Source organism: Mobula hypostoma, chromosome 14, assembly GCF_963921235.1.
Source record: "Mobula hypostoma chromosome 14, sMobHyp1.1, whole genome shotgun sequence".
Taxonomy (NCBI): domain Eukaryota; kingdom Metazoa; phylum Chordata; class Chondrichthyes; order Myliobatiformes; family Myliobatidae; genus Mobula; species Mobula hypostoma.
Genome location: NC_086110.1, coordinates 78,395,522 through 78,415,378, shown reverse-complemented (window position 1 = coordinate 78,415,378; position 19,857 = coordinate 78,395,522). Strand labels below are relative to the sequence as shown.

Below are 19,857 nucleotides of genomic sequence, written 5' to 3'. Positions count from 1 at the left end.
CTGACCCTCCAAGGGAGGAGTTGTAAAGTTTGATGGCCACAGGCAGGAATGACTTCCTATGACGCTCAGTGTTGCATCTCGGTGGAATGAGTCTCTGGCTGAATGTACTCCTGTGCCCACCCAGTACATTATGTAGTGGATGGGAGACATTGTCCAAGATGGCATGCAACTTGGACAGCATCCTCTTTTCAGACACCACCGTCAGAGAGTCCAGTTCCAACCCCACAACATCGCTGGCCTTAAAGGTGAAAGGTGAAATGTTTAAGGGGAACATGAGGGGGATCTTCTTCACTTCGGAGGTGGTGGGAGTGTGGAACGAGCTGCCAGAGGAAGTGAGTTCAGTTTCCACATTTAATCGAAATTTGGATGGGTACATGGGCAGTAGAGGTACGGAGGGCTATGGTCTGGATGCAGGTCGATACAACCAGGCAGATTAACGGTTCTGCATGAACTCGCTCTTCAGCCCCATTACAGATCCCCGAAGAGCCTCACCGAGCCATGCCATAAGTCAATGTCAGCAGAATCCAACCAAAACTCTCACTTACCCATGTGATAGAAGGTGAAGCACATGGTCATCAGATTCTTGGCCGGGCCAAAGTCATCCCTCTGGTAGCACCTGCAATATAAACACCACATTCTGTAGTCTGTGCTCACGATTCAGGGCCCCACTGCGTGCGCGCGCTCACACACACAGACACACAAAATGGGAAGGAGGTGGGACACCAGATGGAGTTGATAGCACACACACATCCTGTGGGAGGACCAGCCCAGGAATCTCTCTTGGCATAGTGTTTCTGAAGATTATGACTGCCACATAATTGCCACAGTGGCAGGAAAGCAAAGCAAATTTAAGTCACCAGCAGTCCAGGAGTGACTGCTTGAAGATCAGCTTTATTTGCCACATTGACCAGAAAAATTTGCAGAAAATTGCAAAGTCAGCCTGCTCTATCATGGGCACTAGCCTCCCCAGCATCGAGGACATCTATAAAAGGTGAAGACTCAAAAAGGCAGCATCCATCATTAAGGACCCCCATCACCCAGGGCATACATGTCCTCTTCTCATTGCTACCATCAATGAGGAGATATAGGAGCCTGAAGACACACACTCAACATTTCAGGAACAGCTCCTTCCGCTCTGCCATCAGATTTCTGAATGGACAATGAACCCATCAACACTACTTCAGTACTTTTTTCTCTCTTATTGCACAACTTACTACACTATATGTATCTTATTGTACTTTATAGTTTTCTTATTATGTATTGCAATGTACTGCTGCCACAAAATAACAAATTTCACAACATACAGTATGCCAGTGATATTAAACCCAATTCTGATTCATATGGTACATTGAAACGTATAGTAAAATGTGTCAAGCAACACACACAAAATGCTGGTGGAACGCAGCAGGCCAGGCAGCATCTCTAGGAAGAGCAACACACACATCAAAGTTGCTGGTGAACTCAGCAGGCCAAGCAGCATCTGTAGGAAGAGGTACAGTTCACGTTTCAGGCCAAGAGCCTTCGTCAGGCCTAACTGAAGAAAGAGATAATAAGAGATTTGAATGTGGGGGGGGGAGGGGAGCCGAAATGATAGGAGAAGACAGGAGGGGAAGGGATGGAGCCAAGAGCTGGACAGGTGATAGGCAAAAAGGATACAGAGTTGGAGAAGGGGGAGGATCATGGGACGGGAGGCCTAGGGAGAAAGAAAGGGGGAGGGGAGCACCGGAGGAAGACGGAGAGCAGGCAAGGAGTTATCGTGAGAGGGACCCAGAGAGAAAAAAGGAAAAAATAATAAATAAATAAGGCATGGGGTAAGAAGTGGAGGAGAGGCATTAACAGCTAGTCAGTGAAGTCAATGTTCATGCCATCAGCTTGGGGGCTACCCAGACGGAATATAAGGTGTTGTTCCTCCAACCTGAGTGTGGCTTCATCTTTACAGCAGAGGAGGCCGTGGATAGACATGTCAGAATGGGAATGGGACGTGGAATTAAAATGTGTGGCCACTGGGAGACCCTGCTTTCTCTGGTGGACAGAGCATAGGTTTTCCGCGAAACGGTCTCCCAGTCTGCGTCGGGTCTCGCCAATATATAAAAGGCCACATCAGGAGCACTGAACACAGTATATCACCCCAGCCGACTCACAGGTGAAGTGTTGCCTCACCTGGAAGGACAATCTGGGGCCCTGAATGGTGGTAAGGGAGTTTGTGTTAATGACCAACACAGTCTGAGGATGTGCTGTGAAGTGTTAACACTAACCATTATGCCACCATGTTACTGATAATTCCCATCTTAGTTCCCACCGATGTTGGCACGTGGCCAAGTGGTTAAGACGTTCGTCTAGTGACCTGAAGGTCGTTAGTTCGAGCCTTGGCTGAGGCTGTGTGTTGTGTCCTTAAGCAAGGCACTTAATCACACACTGCTCTGCGACGACACCGGTGCCAAGCTGTATAGGTCGTACTGCCCTTCCCTTGGACAACACCGGTGTTGTGGAGAGGGGAGACTTGCAGCATGGGCAACTGCCAGTCTTCCATACAACCTTGCCCAGGCCTGCGCCCTGGAAACCTACCAATGGTCTCACGAGACTAACAGATGTCAATATGTAAGTTCCCACAGAACAGAGGGGCAGCGATGTAGACTACTCTGCTGCAAGTTTCACTGCCTGCGTCGCGCATAACGTTTCTATAAGGGTTGAAAATTATTGACTACAATTTGCTACTTACATATTTTTATTATACATTTTTATTTCTAATTCCTTTCCTCTTCTCCTGAGGGTAATATTCACTTGAATTTGGGTTCACACAAATGCAGACAGCCACATGGCTGAGGCTGGTCTCTGTGTGGGCGGCAGTGAGCAGCCACACCGATCCGTCCTCACATCACAGCCACACACAGACCCGTCCTCACATCAGACACACACAGACCCGTCCTCACATCACAACTACACCGATCCGTCCTCACATCACAGTTACACCGATCCGTCCTCACATCACAGTTACACCGAGCCGTCCTCAAATCACAGTTACACCGAGCCGTCCTCACATCACAGACACACACAGACCCGTCCTCACATCACAGACACACACAGACCCGTCCTCACATCACAACTACACCGATCCGTCCTCACATCACAGCTACACCGAGCCGTCCTCACATCACAGACACACACAGACCCGTCCTCACATTACAGACACACACAGACCCGTCCTCACATCACAACTACACCGATCAGTCCTCACATCACAGCTACACCGAGCCGTCCTCACATCACAGACACACACAGACCCGTCCTCACATCAGACACACACAGACCCGTCCTCACATCACAGACACACACAGACCCGTCCTCACATCACAACTACACCGATCCGTCCTCACATCACAGCTACACCGAGCCGTCCTCACATCACAGACACACACAGACCTGTCCTCACATCACAGACACACACAGACCCGTCCTCACATCACATCTACACCGATCCGTCCTCACATCACAGTTACACCGATCCGTCATCACATCACAGACACACACAGACCCGTCCTCACATCACAAACACAAACAGATTCATCCTCACATCACAGACACACACAGACCCGTCCTCACATCAGAGACACACACAGATTCGTCCTCACATCACAGACACACACAGACCCGTCCTCACATCACAGACACACACAGACCTGACCTCACGTCACAGACACACATAGACCCGTCCTCACATCACAGCCACACACAGACCCGTCCTCACATCACAGCTACACCGATCCGTCCTCACATCACAGCTACACCGATCCGTCATCACATCACAGACACACAGTGACCCGTCATCACATCACAGACACACACAGACCCGTCCTCACATCACAGACACACACAGACCCGTCCTCACATCACAGACACAGACAGACCCGTCCTCACATCACAGACACAGACACAGACAGACCCGTCCTCACATCACAGACACACACAGACCCGTCCTCACATCACAGCTACACCGATCCGTCCTCACATCACAGACACAGACAGACCCGTCCTCACATCACAGACACAGACAGACCCGTCCTCACATCACAGACACACACAGACCCGTCCTCACATCACAGCTACACCGATCCGTCCTCACATCACAGACACACACAGACCGGTCCTCACATCACAGACACACACAGATCCCTCCTCACATCACAGCTACACCGATCCGTCCTCACATCAAGACACACACAGACCCGTCCTCACATCACAGACACACACAGATTCATCCTCACATCACAGACACACACAGACCCGTCCTCACATCACAGACACACACAGACCCGTATTCACATCACAGACACATCCGTCCTCACATCACAGACACACACATCCGTCCTCACATCACAGACACACACAGATCCGTCCTCACATCAGACCCACACCGATTCGTCCTCACATCACAGACACACACAGATTCGTCCTCACATCACAGACACACACAGATCCGTCCTCACATCACAGCCACACAGATCCGTCCTCACACCACAGACACACACAGATCCGTCCTCACATCACAGCCACACACAGATCCGTCCTCACACCACAGACACACACAGATCCGTCCTCACATCAGAGACACACACAGATCCGCCCTCACATCACAGACACACACAGATCCGTCCTCACATCACAGCTACACAGATCCGTCCTCACATCACAGCTACACAGATCCGTCCTCACATCACAGACACACATAGACCCGTCGTCAGATCACAGACACACCGATCCGTCCTCACATCACAGACACACACAGACCCGTCATCAGATCACAGACACACCGATCCGTCCTCACATCACAGACACACACAGATCAGTCCTCACATCACAGCCACACACAGACCCGTCCTCACATCGCAGACACACACAGATCCGTCCTCACATCGCAGCCACACACAGACACAGACACACACAGACCCGTCTTCACATCACAGACACACACAGATCTGTCCTCACATCACAGACACACACAGATCCGCCCTCATCACAGACACACACAGATCCGTCCTCACATCACAGGCACACACAGATCCGTCCTCACATCACAGGCACACACAGACCCGTCCTCACATCACAGGCACACCGATTCAGACTGGCTGCGCAGGAGATGGAGCAATGTGCAAGGGGCACAAAGTTAGCTGTGAGGAGACACACAGCCTGTGGGTGGCAGCTGTTAGCAAGTGCACACTGATTTTTCGGGTTAACGGTATCCCAGCATGACCAGTTTTCACTGCCCTCAAGAAGGCTCCGGTGAGCTGCTGATGTCCTGGTGGAGATGACCTCGCTGTGCTGCTGGGGAGAGAATCCCATCATTTAGACCTAGAGGTGATAAGGGACCATTGATAAGATGGTGTATTGTTGGGGCAGCTGCAGAAAGCACCCACTGCCCCGGTCTATTTGGCGATGGAGGTGGCGGGTCTGGGAGCTGATGTGGAGTTATTGGGCAAGGGTCTGCAAGGCAGTTTGTAGAGGGGCCGGGGAGGATCAATGCATTGTTTTCAAAATGCCATAGTATGTGGTATATGCAATTGATTACATTTCAAAACACAGAACATCGCACCCTACAGGCCTCTTGGCTATGTTCTCGGTAAGCTGTGCGCGTTGCGTGTACACACACGTTTTTCAACCAGCGCACAAAGGAAATTAATGTGCGCACAAAATTAGTTACCTAAAATAATGTAGCAATTAATAATTATACTGATTGAGATTAATCTTTTAGTTAAATGTTTCTGTTAACTAGTTAGTCGGTTTTTCAGATACCACAATGCACGTCACTATTTTACGTCATTTCACCTTTCCTGTTCCGGTTTGTACAGCTACGTCACGGCGGCAGCCATCTTTGGTGGACAGTGTTCATATCATAAAGTTTACAAAGACCTGTTTCTAATCCTGTAGATAGCTTACTAAGTTTTTAATCGAAAAAGATCAGTCAAATGACCCTGGGGCTAAATTATTTATTAGGCATCCGTTAGTCTCGTGAGACCATGGATTTGCGCCTTGGAAGGTCTCCAGGGCGCAGGCCTGGGCAAGGTTGTATGGAAGACTGGCAGTTGCCCATGCTGCAAGTCTCCCCTCTCCACGCCACCGATGTTGTCCAAGGGAAGGGCACTGGGGCTGATATAGCTTGGCACCGGTGTTGTCACAGAGCAATGTCTAAACACTGTCACAAGAAATTGATAAACATCACACGCAAAGTTTACAGGTTTTAAGTGATGTCTTTGATGAACCGGCTGCACTGTGCAAGATTCTGCAAAAGAGTGGCCTGACACCGATTGATTCACTTCATTTTGCGCGAGGCAAAATTAACAAGATAAGACAGCAGTATCTGGGGACAATGTTTCGTGGAGTGACAAAGTTAAAGTTTTGCGAAGCCAACAACGAGAAGAAAATGTCACAGTAGATAAAAGTTCGCTGTTGACTTTTATAAAGTCTTTGTGTTCATTTCGAAGAAAGGTTTCCTGAAGATGAGGTACAAGAATGGTCAGCTTTCGATTTCTCCGCAATTGCAGATTCTGACTTCACGTTTGGCGATGAACACATTAATGCCTTATGTCTAAAATATCATGAATTTCTAGCTGAAAATACTGTAATAGTTAGATAGTTTAAGATTTCAAATTTTCCGTGCAAGAAAAAATTAAATCCAAACTGATTTCAAACTTTGCTCAAATGGTGGCATTTGTACTTCAAAATGAACAGTCTTGCAAGCTTGCACAGTCGATGGACATTGCGGGAACTTTTCTTGCGTCTAGTGCGGACTGTGAGCGTGGTTTTAGCCTGATGAATCAACTCAAAAACAAGCTGAGAAACCATTTAGGTGAATGTCATTTGGATATGTTAATGAGAATCAAAAGCTATCAATTGGATGGAACTTCTGTTAGTCCAGATAGAGTTTACAAAGAATGGGTAAATGCCAAAGACAGGAGTGAGTAAAAATAACGGAGTGACTTGAATATGTATGGTATTTTGTTGTTATTCTGTGCAGTTTTATGTCAAATGTTTTGTAAACCTACATAAACTGTGGCACGTGTGCATTCAGTGCGCACATACTTGTATCACAGGAAAAAAAATTTGCACAACATAAGATTTTTGTGCACACTGACTGCTAAAAATTAGAGGGAACATTGCCTCTTGGCCAACGATTTTATGCCAACCCTTTAACCTACTCTAGGATGAATCTAACCCTTTCCCCCTACATAGTCCTCCACTTTTCTTTCACCCATGGGCCTATCTTATAGTCTCTTAAATGTTCCAAATCTATCTGCTTCTACCTCCGCCCCTGATTACGCATTCCACACACCCACCACTCTGTAAATAACCTAACTCTGACAGCCCCCCATACTTTTTCCAATCACTTCAAAGTTATGCCCCTTGTATTAGCTTCCCACCCTGGGAAAAAGTCTCTGACTGACCACTCGAATTATAGCTCATATCATCTTCAACATTTTTACCAAGTCACCTCTCATTCTCCTTCACTCCAAAGAGAAAAGCTCTAGCACACTCAACCTTTCCTATAAGACATACTCTCTAGTCTAGGCAGTATCCTGGTAAATCACCTCTGCACTCTCTCTAAAGCTTCCACATCCTTCCTGTAATGAGGCAACTGGAAGTGGACATAATACTACAAGTAACTCAAACACAAATGAAAAAATACTCACTCAAACAGAACCACAGCGAAAGACTGCACCAGTCGGTAGAAAGCATGTTCGGAAATGCATTTGGAATGGCACCGCTGGGAAGATGGAAAGAATCCAGAGTCAGAGCATTGGAATACAGGAACAGACCCTTCAGCCCATCTGCCTATGCCAGATATCAAGTACCTATCTATACTAATCCCGTTTTCCAGCACTGGCCCAAAGTATCGCCAATACTTGTCTTGGCATTTCAAGTATTTATCCAAAATGTTTCATCAGACAATGTGTTCCAGGTATCAGCCTCCTTCAGCCATAGAAAACAAAGCCAGATTGCCCATCCTGTTCTGGCATCCAAAATGCTCCAGCCTGTGGAATCCCCACTGACCCCTGTCTGGTGGAATTACACCTCGTGCAGTGACCAGAACTGCACTCATTGTGGCCCCTGTGTGCGCGCTCTATCTTCTCATGACTGCTGGGACAGTAACTAAGTTTCTGGTACTGCTTTTCTGAGCCATTACAACAGACAGCAGGTACAGCCATTATCTCATAGCGCCAGAGATCTGGGCCCAATCCTGCACAGGGAGTTTGTACATTCTGCTGGTGACTGTGAGATTGTACCCCAGAACAACCCAAGACGCTGAGGATGACCAGTTAATTAAACCCATAGCCTGTGCCAGGTGGGTGGGTAGGCAACAGGATCTGCAGGGAGTTAATGAGAACGCAAGGAGAATAAAGGGAAGGAATAAAGTCTGTCCTTGATAGTTGATGGTCATAACAGACAAGGTGGCCATACTACCCTCCCTAGGACAAACTGGGACATGGCACTCAGGTATGCCAACCTGAAGCTTCTTCCCCCTGCTGTCTTGTTTCTAAATGGACATTGAGCGCATTAACACTACCTCATCTTTTTAAATATTTCTGTTTTTGCACTAAATGGTGGCATGCAAAAGTTTGGGCACCCCGGTCAAAATTTCTGTTACTGTGAATAGTTAAGTGAATAGAAGATGAACTGATCTCCAAAAGTCATAAAGTTAAAGATGAAACATTCTTTTCAACATTTTAAGCAAGATTAATGTATTATTTTTGTTTTGTACAATTTTAGAGTGAAAAAAAGGAAAGGAACACCATGCAAAAGTTTGGGCACCCCAAGAGATTTGAGCTCTCAGATAACTTTTACCAAGGTCTCAGACCTTAATTAGCTTGTTAGGGCTATGGCTTGATCACAGTCATCGTTAGGAAAGGCCAGGTGATGCAAATTTCAAAGCTTTATAAATACCCTGTCTCCTCAAACCTTGTCCCAACAATCAGCAGCCATGGGCTCCTCTAAGCAGCTGCCTAGCACTCTGAAAATTGAAATAAATGATGCCCACAAAGCAGGAGAAGGCTATAAGAAGATAGCAAAGCGTTTTCAGGTAGCCGTTTCCTCAGTTCGCAATGTAATGAAGAAATGGCAGTTAACAGGAACGGTGGAGGTCAAGTTGAGGTCTGGAAGACCAATTAAACTTTCAGAGAGCACTGCTCGTAGAATTGCTAGAAAGGCAAATCAAAACCCCCGTTTGACTGCAAAAGACCTTCAGGAAGATTTAGCAGACTCTGGAGTGGTGGTGCGCTGTTCTATTGTGCAGTGACACCTGCACAAATATGACCTTCATGGAAGAGTCATCAGAAGAAAACCTTTCCTGCGTCCTCACCACAAAATTCAGCATCAGAAGTTTGCAAAGGAACATCTAAACAAGCCTGATGCATTTTGGAATCAAGTCATGTGGACTGATGAAGTTAAAATAGAACTTCTTGGCCGCATTGAGCAAATGTATGTTTGGAGAAAAAAGGGTGCGGAATTTCATGAAAAGAACACCTCTCCAACTGTTAAGCACAGGGGTGGATCGATCATGCTTTGGGCTTGTGTTGCAGCCAGTAGCACGGGGAACATTTCACTGGTAGAGGGAAGAATGAATTCAATTAAATATCAGCAAATGCTGGAAGCAAACATCATACCGTCTGTAAAAAAGCTGAAGTTGAAAAGAGGATGGTTTCTACAACAGGATAATGATCCTAAACACACCTCAAAATCCACAATGGACTACCTCAAGAGGCACAAACTAAATGCTTTGCCGTGGCCTTCATTGTCCCCCGACCTAAACATCATCGAGAATCTGTGGATAGACCTCAAAAGAGCAGTGCATGCAAGATGGCCCAATAATCTCACAGAACTAGAAGCCTTTTGCAAGGAAGAAAGGGCAAAAATCCCCCAAATAAGAATTGAAAGACTCTTAGCTGGCTACAGAAAGCATTTACAAGCTGTGATCCTTGCCAAAGGAGGCGTTACTAAGTACTGACCATGCAGGGCTCCCAAACTTTTGCTTCGGGCCCCTTTCCTTTTTTGTTATTTTGAAACTGTAAAAGATGGACATAAAAAAGTAATCTTGCTTAAAATATTAAAGAAATGTGTCATCTTTAACTTTATGCCTTTTGGAAATCAGTTCATCTTTTACTCGTCTAGCTATTCACAGTAACAAAAATTTCGACCGGGGTGTGCAAACTTTTGCATGCCACTGTATATATACTTGCTGTAATTCATTTATTTTTTCTATACTTATCACCTAATGCATCGTACTGCTGACGCACTAAGTTAACAAATTTCATGATATATGCTGGTGATATTAAACCTGATTCTGCTTCTGAAGACCCTAGCAAATTTCTTCAGATGTATGGTGGAGAGCATTTGGACTGGTTACGTCACTGTTTGGTGCAGAGAGTGCCAGCTCCATTATGGGCACAAGTCTCTCCACCATCGAGGACATCTTCACAACCTGTTGCCTCAAGGTGGTGATGAAGGACCTTCTCCACCCAGGACATGCTGTCTTCTCATTACCGCTACCAGGGAGCCCGAGGACCCACACTCAATGTTTCAGAAGCAGCTTTTCCTCTCTGCCATCAGATTTCTGAATACATTACTCCTCGTTATTCCTTATTATGTAATTTTTAGTGATGTTATGTATTTGCACTGTACTGCTACCACAAATTTCACACACACACACACACACACACGCGCACACGAGGAATCCAGGAAGTACCTATGGAGGAGAATAAATAGTCAGTATTGTGGGATGGGACTCCCCAATTTACCTGTCATCCAACTGTACTAGTTGGGGGAATTTACATCAGTCCAATGGAATTGTGGTCTAAATGGCCTGCAGTGTTTAAAGGGAAAGTGCAAACTTAACACAGACAGTGGCAGAGGTGAGAGGTGCTGGAGTCAGCTCTACCTGCTCTGAAGTCCACTTCTTGCATTTACATATTCTTTGGGAAATCATCCAGTGTTATTTAGGATCAGAATTTCAATAGATGTGGTGCAGGCTTCAGTGACAAAGGTTTAAAAATCAAACAACCAAGCTAAGCATACAGTCCCACAGGCCAGTGATAGCTCTTGGAATGAGCTCTTCAAACTGTCTGACTCCTACCCTTTCCCTGCAGATATACAAATGTAATTAGGCACCACAGCAGTGCAACTCTATTACAGCTCGTACCAGGTAGGTTAACTGGTCGTTGTAAATCGTCCTGTGATTAGGTTAGAGTGAAATTGGGGTTGTTGAGGTGTTGCTGCGCAGTGCAGCTCAACGCCTGGAAGGGCCTTTTCGGTGCTGTATCTCTAAATAAATAAATGCAATTAAAAGATCTTGGAGGACAGAATACCCCGTGTTCCCTGGAATAGACGACTGGAGGTCAGCTGGACCACAACACTTGCTGAGACAGAATAACTAAATTTGCAAGCTTGGACAATTTATGATGTTATCACCTGGAGAGTGTAGAAGAGGAACATCAGACCTTAACACCCTCACTAAGGACTCTCACTACCCTGGATATGCCCTCTTCTTATTGCTACCATCAGGGAAGAGATTTTTTTTAGCGTGTCGCACCAGACAGTCAGCCATTCTTGTCTGGCGCATGGTGTAAGGATTGGTCTCCTTTTGGATTAACCGGGTCACGATGTGAACATTCCTGACTCGACCCTTGTTTTTTATGAGGCCGAGTGGCTAGCTCGACGTTCAACCCGGCACAGATGGAAAGCGTGCTCGGGGGTGGCCCGACTTGGATTCGAACTCGGCAGCCTTCGCTCCAGAGTCCGGCGCTGATGCTATTGTGCCACCAGCCAGCCTACAGGTACAGGAGCCTGAAGACCCATGCTCAATGATTCAGGAACAGCTTCCTCCCCTCTGCCATCAGATCTGTGAACTGTCCATGAACACTACCTCACTATTTGCTCATACGAAGAATGTTTTTTGGCTCTGGGTCTGTACTTGTTGGAATTTAGAAGAAGGGGGAGGGGATCTCATTGAAACCTTTTGAATGTTGAAAGCCCTAGACAGAGTGGATGTGGAAAGGACGTTTCCTATGGTGGGGAGTCTAGGACAAGGGGGTACAGCCTTAGGATAGAGGCGCATCCATTTAAAACAGGGATGTGGAGAAATTTCTTTAGCCAGAGGGTGATGAATTTGTGGAATTTATTACCACAGGCAGCTGTGGAGGCCAGGTCGTTGGGTGTATTTAAGGCAGAGCTCGACAGGTTCCTGATTGGACATGGCATCAAAGGCTATGGGGAAAAGGCCGAGGTGGGGCTAAAGAAGGGATAAAAGGGTCAGCCATGATTGAATGACAGAGGAAACATGATGGGCTGAATGGCCTAATTCTAGGCCTAGACATGGCCTATGTCTTCTTATGGTCAAAACCCAGCAATAACCGAAGCCCAGAACCTACAGCCAGAATATGTCTAGCACAATCACAACTTGTAATCTTCTACTAAGCCACCAACTGTCTGCACCTGAGCACTAACGTATCTCGCAAACCACTCTCTGCCGTGATTGTTTTCTTCTGAGCACAGCTCCCCAAACCGGGCCTTTTCCTCCTGGCCAATCTCCTCCCTGCAACAAAACAATGACCATAGTTAGGATGAGGCATATCAGGATAGCAATCCCCTGCTACAAAGCCTAGCCCTCCCACAGTGTGAATCTTCCTCAGCATCACACCTTTCATCTTCTTTAAACAAAACTAAAAAGTGTATTTACATAGAAAATACACAAAGTACAAACATCAAGTATTTACAAGATAGTAAATAAATTCAAATTAAAATATAATTATTACTGTCTGAAACAAACAAGAGAAAATCTGCAGATGCTGGAAATCCGAGCAACACACACAAAATGCTGGAGGAACTCAGCAGGCCAGGCAACATCTATGGGGAAGAGTACAGTCTACATTTCGGTCCTTCGGCAGGACTGGAGGTAAAAAAAAAGATGGAGTAGATTTAAAAGGTGGGGGGAGGAAGAAAGGTAATAGGCAACATTGGGAGGGCGAGGGATGAAGTAAAGAGCTGGAAAGTTGATTGATGAAAGAGATACAGGGCTGGAGAAGGGGACAGGACAGGAGGCCATGGAAGAAGGTGGGGGGGCAGGAGCACCAGAGGGAGGCAATCGGCAGGCAAGGAGATAAAGTGGAAGAGGAAAAAGGGAATGGGGAATGGTGAGGGGGGACATTACCAGAAGTTCGAGAAATCGATGTTCATGCTATCAGGTTGGAGGCTACCCAGGTGAATGCAAGGTGTTGTTCCTCCAACCTAAATATGGCCTCATCATGACAGTGGAGAAGGCCATAGACTGACATATCTGAATGGGAATGGGAAGTGGAATTATAATGACAGCCACTGGGAGATCCCGCTTATTCTGGTGGATGTTGCATAGGTCCTCGGCGAAGTGGCCTCCCAATCCACGTTGGGTCTCAACGATATATAGGAGGCCACACCAGGAGCATCGGACACAGTATATGACTCCAACAGGCTCACAGGTGAAGTGTCACCTCACCTGGAAGGACTGTTTGGGGCCCTGAATGGTAGTGAGAGAGGTGGTGTAGGGGCAGGTGCAGCACATGTTCCACTTTCAAGGATAAATGCTAGGAGGGAGAACAGTGGAGAAGTTGCAGAACCTGGGCCTCTGTACCTCCCTCTGCAATTGGACCCTCAGCTTCCTAATTGGAAGACCACAAGCTGTGTGGATTGGTGATAACAACTCCTCTTCGCTGACGATCAACAATGGTGCACCTCAGGGGCGTGCATTTAGCCCACTGCTCTACTCTTTCTATACCTATGACTGTGTGGCTAGGCATAGCTCAAATACCATCTATGGCTGGCAATACAACCATTGTTCGTAGAATCTCAGTTAGTGAGTAGACAGTAGACAATAGACAATAGGTGCAGGAGTAGGACATTCAACCCTTCGAGCCAGCACCGCCATTCACTGTGATCATGGCTGATCATCCCCAATCAGTACCTTGTTCCTACCTTCTCCCTATATCCCTTGACTCCACTATCTTTAAGAGCTCTATCTAACTCTTTCTTGAAAGAATCCAGAGAATTGGCCTCCACTGCCTACCAGTAAAGGCTTGGAAGATAGATTGTTCCACGTAGCCCACAAAATGGCAGGCATAGCTGGGACCCAAGCAGGTGCCCATGGCTATACCTTTTGTTTGAAAGGAGTGGGAGGAGCCAAAAGAGACATTATTGAGACTGAGGATCAGTTCCACCAGATGGACGAAAGTGGTGTTGGAGGGGAATTGGTTGGCTCTGGTGTCCAGAAAGAAACGGAGAGCTTTGAGGTCTTTCTGGTGGAGGATGGAGGTGTACAGGGACTGGACATCGGTAGTGAAAATAAGATGATCAAGGAGGTTGAAACCTTTGAAAAGGTCAAGAGCATGTGATCTGTTATGGATGTAAGTAGGAAGGTGAGCTGGAGCTGGAGGGTGGGATAAAACTGAATCGAGGTATGAAGATACAACTTCAGTGGGACAGGAACAAGCAGAAATAATGGGTCTACCTGGACAGGCAGGTTTGTGGATCTTATGTAGGAGGTAGAAACGGGAGGTGTGGGGTGAGGGAGCTATGGGGTTCGTGTCAGTGGATGGGAGATCCCCAGAATTTCATGAAGGTCAGTGATGGTATATCTTTACAGGCACAGATCCATGGTCTCACGAGACTAACGGATGCCACCAATTAGTCCAGTGCTCCTTAGGTATCCAACAGTTATGGAGAAGGCACAGGAATGACTCCATGCAGACAGAACACAATTGCACCCAAAATGCGCCCCACCCCCAAGCACAAGCATGTTGTCAGGGACTCATAAACCTTAACGAGGCCTTCTATAGCAGTGTACAACAATCAGACCCAAATGCTTGCAGAGTCCCAAAAGGGTATTTGTGGTTCATCCTGTCAAATGCCTTCTACTGGTCAAGGGAGAGAAAGGCAACTGACAGACCAGGTAAATCAGATCCCAGAGAAGGTGGCTAATGTCCTGGATAGATCACCCTGGGACCATGTAGGACTGATCAGGGTGGATCATTTGGCCTGCACAGAGCCAGACGATTGGCCATTGCCCAGGCAAAGATCTTATACTCCGCACTTAGGAGAGATGGTGGGTGCCAACACTCTAGGCAATAGCAATCCTCTTTTTTTTGGTAGCAGGGCTACAACAGCTCTGTGCCCCAGGAGAGGGGCATTTCACCCATCACCAGGCTTTCCCTCAATACCCTGGCATAATCAATTCCTAGGAGAAATTCAACTCTCTATCCATCCAGTCCTGGGGACTTGCCCCTCTGCAGCTGGTTGAGGGCTCGGTCAGCTCCTCCAAAGATAGCAGAGCATCTAGCCACTCAGCATCCCCAGGGCTGACCCTTCGTAAGTCCTCGCACAGAGACAGCGGGCATCCTCACTGCACAGGACAGCCATATAAAAGAAATAGACTTCCGCAATAATTCTCACCGGATCTCTGACTGTGGAGCCATCCTCTGCCAGCGATTCCATGAGCTGTCTGCGGACACCCCTTCGCTTCTCAAGAGAACAGAAGGAGGGCAAGCCATGGTCCAGAGCCTGCAGCATCTGGACCCACGACCTCAGGTAAGCGCCTTGGGATCTCTCAAGCTGCAGGTGCCTCGGCGATGCCTTCTTCCTCTTGTACTCTTCCCAGAGGGGTGATGTCCATTAATCGGCCCTAGCCAGGACCCTACGTTGGTCAGCTCCTTCTCAAGCAGCGAGGTGAGAGCATGGCCTGTGGTAGATGGACTGTATCCACTGCCTTTTGTAGGCTTTTCCATTCAAAGGCATTGTGTTTCCATATCAGGCCATGGTGCAGCCAGTCATCCCAGACATCTGCCCATGAGCATAAGCCTGGCAGAACGTCAGATGTGAGCCTTGTCCACTTTCCACCAAAGCCTCAGGGAGGGGAAACTCCCCTGTTCTTCCTGCTAGGTCCTCCAAAATTGCCGGAACAGATCCTGGAAACAGCTGTCCTCCAGAGCTGGTTGTTGCAATGCCAGTACACAGACACGGACCCCACCCATGCAGACAGCACTCACACCAGGTGCTGGTCCGAGAGTGCAACCTGGCGCACGGAGGCAGCTGTCTCCTGGGAAACACGCGCCCTGGAGGTGTACAGTTCATCGATCCGCGAGCCTCCACCCCTCTGTACCTCCTTGAGAAAGCACAAAGTTAGGGTGAAGACTCCGCCAGACATCGACCAAACAGAGGACACAACCAATTCCCTTAACTTTCTTACAAGCTCAACCACGATGGGGGCCAGTGCGATCCCTATCTTCGAGGGAAATCGCCTCCCAGGACAAGGTACTCACTGCGATCTATGGACCTCTGCAATGCAGACACCTCTCAGAACAGGCACATCTGCATCAGGCTGGCTCAGGGGTGTACACTTTTACAAAATGCATCAACTTGCCATTTCGGCGGATGGCAAAGTGAAGCAGCACGAGCTCCTGAATCTGCAAAATCTCAGGCTGGAAAGAAGGGCCCAACAAGATGCCGCTGGAAGTGGAGCTGGGTGGCTCATGTGGACTCCCCCTCCCTCGCCATTCCTGGAGTCCGGTGAATTCGTCTCCTGGAACGATGTGAGTTTCCAGCAGGAAGCTTACCACATATCCGCCATCCCGGAGGACAGAGGGATGATGGAATCTATGGAGAGCCCCCTACTGCCATTGACGTTAAGGGTTGCTACCCTTAACTTCATGACACATCTTATTGGGACTGTTCACCAGAACCCATGGAAGAAGGAGCAGAGCTCTCCCTCAAGCCTTCTCCCGTCATCACCCAACAACCCTTTTCCAGGAACTCCAGGATTCTCTTAAACTGGCACCTCTCCTTGCACGTCACTTCAGCTCCCTTCCCCTTCTTTTGGAGGAGAGTGCGGATAGACTGAACGACCCCTTGCAGACCCAACCATCGATCAGTGGCCAGATGGGCCTTCAACAAGTTCCTCCTGTAGTCCTTCACGAACGTCCGAATGTCCTCCACAGAGACGAGCTGTGACTCGGTGCTGGGGTCAAGGAAGTCCGCCATCTTGGCTTCAAAAAGAGTTCTCCTCTTCCCCCTCACCATGTCCCATGCTCTCGTCACCCTCCAATCATCTGCACCCTGTGACACGACCACTCCTTTCCAAGGGCACCCAGGCACGAACATATCTCCGGAAGAGGGACAGGCAGTCAGTCCAGCCACAGCCCTCAACTGCCTGCCACTTGGACCCAATGATCACCTCCACTGCCATCCACAGTAATGAATTCCATAGATACACCACCCTCTGGCTAAAGAAATCCCTCATCTCCCTCTATTTGAGGCTGTGCACTCACCCCCGCAAGCAAACGAGTTGTGCCTCTCCACATACACTTTACCTAGGCCGTTCAATATTCAAAAAGTTTGAATGACATCCCCCCTCATTCTTCTAAACTCTAGCAAGTACACCTCCAAAGCCATCAATCGCTCCTTATTAAAAAAATATTTCAAACTTCCAATTTCTGTAGTTTTTAAAAAGATTTTTGCTGGAGTACATTTACTCCCCACCAATCCATCAGTGGGCAAGCACATTGGGCTTGGCTCCAGGTGCTGGCTTTCTCTCCCAACTACAAGCCTTCCACCAGTAACCTATCCAAGCCACAGTCAGATTGATGCTGGACTGTTGGATGGAACAGGATGATATTGGTAACCTTGGTTACAATAAGGTTATAGAACATAGAACAAAATTGTGCCAATATTTTAACATAGTCCAGATCAATCTAACCCTTCCCTCCCACATAGCCCTCCATTTTTCTTTCATCCATGTGTCTGTCTAAGGGTCTCTTAAATGCCTCTGATGTATCTGGCTCAGCTACTACCCTGACAGTACATACCACACACCCACCACTCCCTGTGTAAATAACCTACCTTTGACATCCCCCTATACTTCCCTCCAATCACAAAATTATGCCTCCTCCTATTAGCCATTTCTGCCCTGGGAAAGTCCTGTGTGTACACCTTATTACCCCGCACCCCCCGTACACCTTATCACCTCACCTGTACACCCCGTCACCCCGCACACCTCATCACCCTGTACACCCCGTACACCTTATCACCTCACCTGTACACCCCATCAACCCGTACACCTTATCACCGCACCTGTACACCCTGTACACCCCGTACACCTTATCACCCCACCTGTACACCCCATCACCCTGCACACTCTGTCACCCTGCACCCTCTACACCCCGTCACTCCGTGCACTCTATGCACCTGATAATGGTGCAGGCCATTATCCCACAGTGGTGACGGCCATTTCTGAAAGGTATCAGATCGATTGTGAGAATATGGCTGATCATTCGTGCAAGTAATTGATCGGGATTCCTACATACAGGAGAGACTTTGTTTTTGCACCTGGGCTTTTGTGTGTGCAGGTTTTCATCTCAGCAGACTCTGTTCATAGCTTCCACACTGCAAGCTGTCTACGGTGACTACCACGACTCACTGAGAATGTCTAATCATATGACTCTGCCCTTGCTCTTGCTCTGCACAAACATAATATTTTTCATCACTCACCTCCCAGTGAAAATTTTTTCCACATATCCCCTCATGAATTCTTTGCACTCCGATGCAGTCTCATCCTCCAACACCGCATCTAGGCTCTGATGTGAAGAAAGGGATTCGACGGAAGAGGTTCTTTTGGAATTGTCCCATGACGTGCTAACTGGGGAACCCTCCAGATCGCTGTCAGCAGAGTTGGTGCCATCACTCCCGGTTCTGCCCATCCCATTGTTCTGCTGGATGTGACCAGTGCCAACAGCTTTGTGCAAAGACAGGGGCTCATCCTTGTTCACATCACAATCAACGTCTTGAAGATTCTCAACAGGAATTTCCTGGGTCCCCATTCTGCTGAGAGTGTAAATGCAGAAAAAACAAAGGGTGCAGGAAGCTTGTTAAACCAGCCAGGAGTCCAGAAATCCAATGTACATCAGCACAGGTTCCATGATCAGCACTTGGGAACACGAAACTTGCTGTTAAACAAAGTACATGAAATTAGATCATACTGTCTGTACCAGAGGCCCTCAATTCATACCTGCTACAGTGCAATCTTCAATAAAAGTTATAGTTAGGGGGATGAAAAACTTCCATATTCCTGGCAGAGATTGCATAGATTAGGACCAGAACAAAGGATGTTGGCACTGTCCATTAAACCAACCCAGACAGGTACAGCATGGCTTGGATACAGATTGAAGCTCCTACTAGAGTGTCCTCCTGTTTTAACCAGGATTGGCATAAAGCTCAACCTACCATCAGTACATAGCATGCAATAAGTGAATTGGAATCAGAGTGGCATATCGTGACATTTGTTGTCTCGTGGCAGCAGTACATTGCAATACATAATCAAAAATTGAAAAATTACAAGAAGTATAAATTTTTAAAAATTAAGTAGTGCAAACATAAAGGGAAAATACTGAAGTAGTGTTCATGGGTTCATAATCCATTCAGAAATCAAATGCAGAGGGGAAGAAGCTGTTCCCAAAATGTTGAGTGTGTGTCTACATGCTTCTGTAGCTCCTCCTTGATGGTAACAATGAGAAGAGGCACATCCTGGGTGATGGGGGTCCTTAATGAGGCAATGCCTTTTGAAGGGGTCCTCACTGGGTGACAGGTGTCACCAGGTGTCTTCACTGCCCATGACAGAGTCGGCTGAGTTTACAACTTTCTGCAGCTTTCTCCAACCCTGTGCAGTGGCCCCTCTCCCTCCTTACCAGACCGTGAGGCAACCAGTTAGAATGCTCCCCACAGTGTCTTTGATGACATACCAATTCTCCTCACGCTCCTAATGAAAAATAGCTGCTGTCATGCCTTCTTTGTAATCGC

General features: G+C 47.5%; 1 protein-coding gene across 1 annotated transcript in view; it reads right to left on the bottom strand.

Annotated features, from left to right (window-relative positions):
* The window catches only part of kiaa0513 (KIAA0513 ortholog), a 231,748-nt gene that overhangs the window by 131,501 nt on the left and 80,390 nt on the right, over positions 1 to 19,857 (bottom strand). The window contains exons 2-5 of the mRNA XM_063067280.1: positions 18,553 to 19,007; positions 12,478 to 12,577; positions 7,683 to 7,756; positions 546 to 616 (exon numbers count right to left, since the gene is read on the bottom strand). Coding sequence (XP_062923350.1) covers positions 546 to 616; positions 7,683 to 7,756; positions 12,478 to 12,577; positions 18,553 to 18,881 — 574 coding nt within the window. The 5' untranslated portion in view covers positions 18,882 to 19,007. The remainder of the gene's footprint in view (positions 1 to 545; positions 617 to 7,682; positions 7,757 to 12,477; positions 12,578 to 18,552; positions 19,008 to 19,857) is intronic.